Here is an 8,484-nt window from a genome sequence, read left to right on the forward strand (position 1 = left end):
CAAGTTGAGTTCAAACAGGCCCACGGGAGGCCAATCAACGAGCGCGGCTCCGCCCCAAACTCCCGGCCGCGGCCAACCAGGAGCCCGGAAGAGCCAAAACAGAGCGGCCGACCAATGCCGGGCGGCTCCACGGCGCCGAGCTCCGCCAATGGGCGCGGCCGGGCGAAAAGAGAAACAGTGCGGGCTGCAGGCCGCAGGATTCGAATCGAACGTCCGCACCGGAGCCGGGCGCAGGCCGAGCGGCGCGGGCCAATCAGCGGCGGCGGCTCGCGGCCCCCGAACGTTGGGACAGCGGCCCCGCCCCGCGCCGTTGTTTGTGGTGTCGGCGGCCGCGGGAGCCGGGCCGGGACACTCGCCGGGCGGGCGGCGGGCGGCTGGGGGTCCGGAGGCCGCTGGCGGGCGGGCGGGCGGGCGGCGAGCGCGAGCCGAGAGCGGCCGGCCTCCCGCGGCCGCCGAGCCGGAGTCGCGCGGCGGCCGGAGCCATGTCGGTGAACATGGACGAGCTGCGGCACCAGGTCATGATCAACCAGTTCGTGCTGGCCGCGGGGTGCGCGGCCGACCAGGCGAAGCAGCTGCTGCAGGCGGCCCACTGGCAGTTCGAGGTGCGCGCGGGTCGAGGCCCGGGGCGCGAGGCGCCGGAGAGGGGGCGCTCTATTTGTGTCGCCCCGTCAGGCGATCCGCGGCCGGGAGGTGTCGCGTGGGGCGCGGGGCCCGGGGCCGGGGGCGGCGCGGAGGGGCCCTGCCCGCGGGGCCGACGGGTCGGCCGGGGGCCGATGGTGGTGGTGGGGGGGTGGCTTCCCGCCCCCGTCCCCGTTAACCGCCGCCCTGCCGCTGTGTTTGTCCGCAGACCGCCCTGAGCACGTTTTTCCAAGAAACCAACATTCCCAACGGCCACCACCACCACCAGATGGTAAGCGGGGCCGGGTGCCGGCGGGCGGGCGCGGCGCGGGCGCGCACCCCGGCCCGCAGCTCACCCGGAGCCGAGGGCGCGGGCCGGGGGCCGCTGTCAGCCGCGGGCGGTGACAGCCATGTTGCCGGGGAGCGCCGCGCCGCGATGTAAACAAAGAGCCAAAATGTCTTCCAGGAAAGAGCGGCTCCCGGGGCCGGCTGGCTCGCCCAACTTCGTGGGCCGGCCTCCCAGGCGACTGTACCTCGACCTCGGGCCTGGGCCGGGAGCGCTCCCCGGGGCCGGGGGCCGGGGGCCGGGATGGCCGGGGGATGGGGCGGGGGCTCGGATGGGATGGTAACGGGTCGTCTGGGAAAACTGGGAGCCCGGGTGAAGGACCCTGAGGGGGTTGGGAGCTGGGGTGTCTGTGTTTGCGGAGAGCTCCCCCCCGCCCCACACCCCAGCCAAACAACCCAGCCCTGCAGGGAACAGGAAAGGGATAAATCCACCCAGGCTCGGGTAGAGCTAGGCTCTACCCGGAGAGGTATGTTCACTCTTTCCTGTTGTTGGAAAAGGGACTTGCCCTGAGCGTGGAGGACATACGGATTTAGACAAGATAAGGACAAGAATTTGCATTTAACCCCAGTACGTATAAAGACACACAAAAGTACAGGAAACAGAAGCGGTTGGGGTCTGGGTTTGCTTTCTTTTCCAAGCCGGCCCCCCGGGGCCTGAGGCTTTGCCCTCCTGGCCAGCGGGGGTGTCCTGCTTTCCAGGGGCACAGGACGAAGCTTTCACTTTAGAGGCTTGAATGCCTTTCCCTCCCCACCCCTAGTTACCTATTAGCTCTGTTGGGGGGGGTGGGGGGTGGGGAGAGACGGGGCTCCGCAGTAGGGATTGTAAAACATTATTCCCCAGGAGATCTGTTGTGGCTTTTGGAGTGCATTTTTGGCATTTTAACACTTGGTGTCCTTGCCCATGGCTCCCTTCTCAGCTGCTCCCTTTCCTGGAGAAGCTGCACATGGTTCTGTGTTGTGTCTTATCCTTGGGGCCCTGTTTTCATCTAGGTGAAAGGACAAGTAGAAGGGTCCGTCTTGACCTTTTAACCAGCTTCTCAACTTGGAATGGTTTATGCTGTATATAAATCAAAGGACAAAAACGTCTTGGAATATGAGGGGAGAATTGTGCCGGCTGCAGGGCTGTGGCAGCTAAGGCCAGGTTCCTTGTATAAACCGTGAGGGGTCATCTCCAGGAGACCTTCCCCTGCGTGTGACCATGGGAAAGCTCTGGCTTCCACCTTGCACTAGAACCTGGGAGCCCCCTGCCTCCCATCTCTCACAAGAGCCTTGGGGTTTGCTCCACCAACTGTAGCCATTCCAGAAAGCCCAGGGGCTTCCAGAACAAGCATTTTGTGGTGCAGTGAACAGGGAGAGCTGGGACTGTCGGCCCTTTTAGGTCCTGTAGTTCCTTCTCTGCAAATCCCAAGGGATTATAATCTCCCTCTCTCCCTCCCTCTCTCTCTCTCTCCCTCCCTCCCTCTCCCTCTCAATCTCTGTACCCCACGTGAGGCTGGAACTCACAGCCCCGAGATCAGGAGTCCCATGCTCTTTCAACTGAGCCAGCCAGGCGCCCAGGGATTATAATCTCTTAAAAGCTTCCCTCAAGGCAGGCGGCAGATTTTGTAACAGACTTTATAATCTTGGGTATCCATCAGCCCGCCATGTATTGAGTACTTAATCAGCACAGTGGAGAATGCCATTCCTGCCCTCAAGGAGTCTAATTTTAGAGAGAATCCAAGGAAAAAACTTAACAAAGAGAACAGTAGTGGCATAATACCAGAAGTGACCCAGGGCACAGGTAGCTGATAAATGATTGTCCTGTAAATTACTGTACAGTCACACAGCTATAGGCATCTTCCCAGACAAGGCGGGGGGTGGGGGTGGGGGGCTTTGGGCAGCTCTAGGAGTAAGGCACTGCATCGCAAGCAGGGTGCAGTGGACACTGGGTGTGCTTGAGGGCTGGAAGCTTCGTCCACAGTTGTTAGAAGCAAGGAGCTGCAGGGTCTTCGGGAGCATGTGGTCCAAACCCCTGCGTTTACCAGAGTAGAGAGAGAGAACCTCAGAAAGGTGAAGGAACTTGCAGGAGCTCACCCAGCCAGGTGGGCACGGGATGCGCCCGGTCCCCGCGAGCCAGACCATTCTCTGCAGCGGGGTGGTTCATCGAGGCCAAGCTTCGCTGGCTTGGTCAACTGGGGAAGTCACGATGCTGTGATGCAATTGGCCTCTACCCCCACCCCCCATTCATTGTTTCCTGCTGCCGAGAAGTCAGCCCTGGGGTGGGGGGCGGGGAACAGAAGGGAGGAGGGAAGCGGTCGGTCTGGGTGGGGCCGGGCCTGCTGGGAGCTCTGCGGCCGCCCCTGAGGAAGACAATGGTTGGTGCTCCCTAGCTGCTGGTAGGGAGCTGGCCCAGTTAATAGCACTGCTTCTCCCTCCTCATTTCTGCCTGGGATTTAAAAGCAGAGCTGTGAAAGCGCCGTCTGCGAGGTGAAGAACCCTAGAATCTTGTCTCCCCCGCCCCCCCAGCCCCGTGCCTGGGGGAGGGGCTGGTGTTGCTAAAATTAGGAGAAATTCAAAGAAGTACTCTCCTGGCTTCCCCGGAAAGGGAGAAGCTGTTGGTGAGGTCAGAACAGGCTTTGTGTAAGGCCTTGCTCTCTGCTGCCCTGGGCCGGGTGCCCCTGTGGGACGCTTCTAGGTGGCACCCTCAGCCCCACCACGCTGCACTACCCCTCCCTCCCCTCCCCCCATAGGCGGGGAGAGTCCGCCACCCTACCCCAGCCCTTGGCCCTTCCTGGCGGGGGTCCCTGATCAGAAAGGGTGGCGGATACTGGAGAGTTCGGGGAGTTTCCCTCCCAGGGTCGTGGCAGAAGACAGCAGGTTTTGCGGTGTTTGTAAAGGTACCCCCAGGAGGCGGGCTGAGGGACAGAACAGGCCGAGACTTCTGGCAGCCTCTGGCTGCCACATCATGGGAGAGATGCTGGGGACACAGGAAACCCAAATCCCTCCCTGGTTTTCGTCCTCCGGGAGCCGAGGCATGAAGTTGTACTTAACTCTAAGTGCAGATGACTCAGGGTTGGGTAGAGATTAAGAGCTGGGGCCAGGAAGATCTGGGACCCCACCCCCAGGAATTCGGGCCCGGGAATCCCATCTTCTCAGCGGGTAGTCTGCGGTGGATGTGACTTGGTCACTTGACTTGAGCTCCGGGCCTCAGTTTCCCCATCTGTGCCCTGGCGTCGTGAGACGTGGGATAACAAAGTGTCCAGGGCCTGCTGGCTGGTGCTGTTAATGCCGAACGAACCCAGACACTGAGAAAGTGTAGCTTCTGGGCATCGGAGGGAGACCCTGGGTCTGGCCGCCTTCCTTTGACCAACAACCTCAGAACATCTGAGGGCGGATTATTGAGGGAGCCAGCTGGTTTCTTACCCAGGCTGAGGCGCTAAGCAATGGTGTCCCGGGCTGCTCTCTTGTCCTCACTTGAATCTGACACCCTAGCTTCTGGTTGGAATTAGCCCTTTACTTCTGATGCTCCTCGGGATGTCGCTTCCTGGCACCATGAAACTCTCTTTGGTTCTGATGAAAACCGTTGGGGTTTGTGTGTGTCGATTGGCTCAGGGTGGAAAGGGTGCTTTTTCCTGTAGAAGCTCCTCGCGGACTGGAAAATGGGGATAAGGGAGGGGCTGGCCTTGGGGGAGGGGCTGGCCTTGGGGGAGCGCCACCAGAAGGCTCCGGGCCCAGGGGGCGTGGCTCCACGTTGGGGGCGGGGGGTGTGCCGGTAACCCTCCCCACACCTGTGTTCTCTTCCAGCAGATGTGCACCCCCAGCAACACACCTGCCACGCCGCCCAACTTTCCTGATGCACTGGCCATGTTCTCCAAGCTTCGTGCCTCGGAGGGCTTGCAGAGCGGCAACGGCCCCATGACGGCCGTGGCCTGCTCCCCCCCTGCAAACTTCAGCCCCTTCTGGGCCTCGTCCCCCCCTGGCCACCAGGCCGCTTGGATCCCACCCTCCTCGCCCACGGCCCACAGCTTCCACCACCTGCACCACCCACAGCCCACGTGGCCCCCCGGAGCACAGCAGGGGGGCTCCCAGCAGAAAGCCATGGCCGCCATGGATGGCCAGAGATGACACTGGATGCTGCCAGGCGCTGGGCTGGAGCTGGGGGGCAGCCCAGGGTCGCGGAGACACAGGAGGGCCAGGGTGGGGGGAGCTGGGGCGGGCGGGGGTTTCCTGAAGATCGCACTGGAAGATTTTATAAAAAGAATTGTTGTGGGGGGGCGGGGCTAGTAAACTTCCTGAGCCACTTGGGTCCTTCAGGAGTTTCTCTTCAGGCAAGTTTTTTCTCTTTTTAATATATAACTATAATATATAAATATATAAATGTAACTAATGTATGTGAGAATGGAGCTGGCTGGTCGGGGTCAGCAGGGAAGGGCTGGAGCGTCCTCCCCTTTGGGCCAGCACCCCTCCCGCCACCCCTGGTGCCGGGGCAGGTGCTTGGGGGCCAGGTGTCTTGCTAGCTGCCTCCCCTCAAAGGTCATGCCTTCTGGAATCAGAAGAGGACCCCCGTGGAGCCACTCCAAGGAGTTCCGTGGCGGCAGGGGCTCCCAGAAGTGCCCGGCGGGCCGGAGGGGTGGAGGCCTCCTCGCCATGGGGCGCTCTCCCCACCCCGGCTTCCTCAGCGGCCCCGCAGCTCCCGGGGTCCCCCCATCTCCAGCTGGATGTGCAGGGCTTGTGCGGAACTGAGGAGCCGGCTTGGGTCAAAGGCCCAGGCTCTGCCTAGCCGGGGGACCCGATTCTCCACGGCCACCCTGCCTCTCCCGCTGTGCGTCCCGTCCGAGTGGGTGACAGAGTGGAGAGCTTGCCTTTGGATTTAGTTCCCAAATCAATCATCTCACCAGGGTGAAATTTTAATTTAAAGACTTAAAAAGAGACTTTTCTAACTTTCCTGGTTTGCGGTGCCTTTATTTGCCTTGGTAGGAAAAAAGCGCTCTCCTGGGGAAGAGGGGCCGGGGCGCCCGGCTGTGCTGTGGTTGGAGGGGAAGGGCTTCCTTGCTAGGTGGCTGGGCTGGATATTCTGAGGAGGGGTGTCCAGACCCCGGCGCTGAGAGGACAGGCTGGGTCCCGTTAAGTATGGAAGGGAGAGGGGGAGACGGGGCCTGACTTGGTGACCATGATCCTCTCCCCTCTCCCCTTGGCCCTTGGCAGTGGGGAGTGGCTGGTGCTCAGCCCTGGAGACTTTGTCTTGTCCGCGGTGAGGGGAGCTACCCCTCCACTTGGTGGCCGCCCTATCCTCTGCCCCTGCCCCCAATCTGGACCCATCCCTAGTATTCTGTCCTCGGCCTTCTTTGGGGTAGCCTGTCCCTGAGTGCGTGTTGACTGGCCATACCCCAAAGGTCAGCCCAGGCTGTCAAGGATCCAGAGAGACGTGTCCCCACAGGAACTGACCTCCTTTTGTTTCGTACCTTCCCCACAGCCTCCAGGCAGTAGAGTGGAGGCAGAGATTCCTGGCCCAGTGGGCCCCTTCCTCAGGTGACCCTGCCGTGCGGGTGGTCTGGGTGGCAGGAGCCTATTAGCTGGCTGGAGGAGTGGGTGGCTGGCCCCAGGGTCGGGGCTCCTCCGTGAGCCTCATGCTGGGGAGGAGGGATGCTACCTTGAGTCCCTTGTCCCCCAAGAGCTTGTTTTCTCCCTCTGAGCAGCCAGAGCCCGGGAGTGGGCCCCCGCTGTAGCTTGGGGACAGGAAGGTCTGGGAGTTCACACCCAATGCCTGCTCAGCCAGCCCGCCCTACTCCTGGGTCTTCCGCACCTTCTCTCGCCGGGAACCCTGTAGCAGCTCCCCTCTGCTTGTGATGGTTTAGGGGCTGGGTCCGTCCTTTCGGTTTTGTTTCCTGGTTGGAAACCCCTGGGGCTCCTCCTGGCCTCCCCCCACCAGCCAGCCCACCTGTGCTTTCCCGGACTGCCAGGGGAAGTCCCTGCGGGGCACGTGGGTGGCCTCGGGACCACAGCCCGGGTGAGGGTGGGCGGCCGGCCCAGGTGCGGGGAGGAGGGTGGGCCTCCATTCCCTGTCCTTTCGTGGGCGCGGGGGAGGCCTGGGTGCGGCGGGCCGGCTGTCCTGCTGCTGCCGCCCTTCCCTGCCAAGCTGGTGAGTTTGGATTCTAGGCCAGGGACACGGAGCCAGCAACCTTCTGACATTTCTCAGGGTGCGAAATGGGAGCCCGAGCAGGAGCAGAGGGGCTGGCCCTCCCCTGCCTCCTGCTCCAGGAGAAAAGGGCACCGGCTGTGAACCCGGGACCCCACAGCCCGGACCCCGGGGTTCAAGCTGCTCCCCTCCTCTCGTCCAGAGCGTTAGGTCATGCATTGCATGATGCGTGAAGGTGAAAGCATCTCAGGAGATGGGGACAGGAGGGGGACGTCCCCTCCCGCGGGGAGCCAACCCCACCCTCCGCTTGCCCTCATGGAACTGGGGAGAAACCCTTTTCTGGGCAGTTTCCTGCCACACTTTCCTTTACGGTGTGGTTTGTCACCCCATCTTCTCACACCGTAAAGCAGGCCTCCGGTGTCAGACATCCCTTTCCCATGTCCGGGAGATGGGGACTGGGGCGGGGAGGGGGGGGCGGCGTGAGAACAGACCTGAAGATGGTTAAAACTGCTCTCAGGACTTCAGAGGCCTTAGTGTGAGGGCGGCCCCCTGCCCGGGGTTGGGGGGTGGGGGGGTGCTCCTCCCTTGCGATTGCTGTACCTGCTGAGCTCAGCCCTGCCCTTGCCCCTCTGTCCCCTCAAACCTGCCGGGACCTTTAGCACAAAGGACTCGGGATAGCAGTGAGAGCTCTCTCGTCTGTTTGGGGCTGGTGGAGCAGGACAAGGGCTAGGCCTCGAGGCCACCTGGCAAATGGCCGTCACCAGGCTAACCCCCTTCTGACACATTTCTCCGTCTCCCTGGGGAGGGAGGAGGGGAACAGGGAACCGGCCTAGGCCAGCCAGGCAGCACCACCCCCCCACCCCCGCCCCCCGCCTCGTCTAAGCCCCTGCTTGCCTCTGCAGCAGCCACCCAAGGGTACACTGCACAGGACAGCAAGCAGGAACCTTCCCGGGCGCACTGGTCCCCCCTGGGATGCCGTGCCAGGAGCTGGGCACTGCCAGAGCCATCCGTGGGGGAGCAGCTGCCGGCTGCCACCCTCACCTCTGCTTCAAGGTACAGACACTGGGAGCCCCAACCTCTCCAGAAAGCCCCAGTGGGCCCAGACGGGAAGGCCGCAGCCTCTGGGCCCAGCTGAGGTCCAGAGTGAGCTGGGGTGTGGCCTCTGCTGCCCCTGCCGACCCCTGGTGCAATGCTCAGCCCTCCTGAAGCCCTTGGGGAGCAGCTTCATCTGTTGGGTGAGGGGGTCGCGGTCTAATTCCCAGGCTACAGGTCATTCCTGGTTCTCCAAGAGAAGCCCCCCCGCCCCCGGACCTGGGGGCAGTCTGGAGGTGCCTGGACTACAGGGGCCCCTCCCTTTCCACCCCATCTTCCTGAGCCCAGACCAGAGAAGCCTCGCTGCCCCAAGC

General features: G+C 62.6%; 1 protein-coding gene across 2 annotated transcripts; it reads left to right on the forward strand.

Moving 5' to 3' along the window:
• Nucleotides 1-392: 392 nt before the first annotated feature.
• On the forward strand, nucleotides 393-5,882 carry UBALD2 (UBA like domain containing 2). 2 transcript variants are annotated; one of them, XM_086688120.1, is made up of 3 exons: nucleotides 393-602; nucleotides 848-910; nucleotides 4,747-5,882. In XM_086688120.1, the coding sequence occupies exons 1-3, from the start codon at nucleotides 483-485 to the stop codon at nucleotides 5,065-5,067; spliced, it is 504 nt and encodes a 167-aa protein (XP_086544246.1). In that variant the 5' UTR covers nucleotides 393-482; the 3' UTR covers nucleotides 5,068-5,882. The 2 variants fall into 2 exon arrangements, with proteins under 2 accessions (XP_086544246.1, XP_086544247.1); XM_086688121.1 differs by having other exon boundaries at nucleotides 4,750-5,882.
• Nucleotides 5,883-8,484: the final 2,602 nt, after the last annotated feature.

Source organism: Puma concolor, chromosome E1 (assembly GCF_028749965.1).
Source record: "Puma concolor isolate L17-30 chromosome E1, mPumCon1.1.hap2, whole genome shotgun sequence".
NCBI lineage: Eukaryota > Metazoa > Chordata > Mammalia > Carnivora > Felidae > Puma > Puma concolor.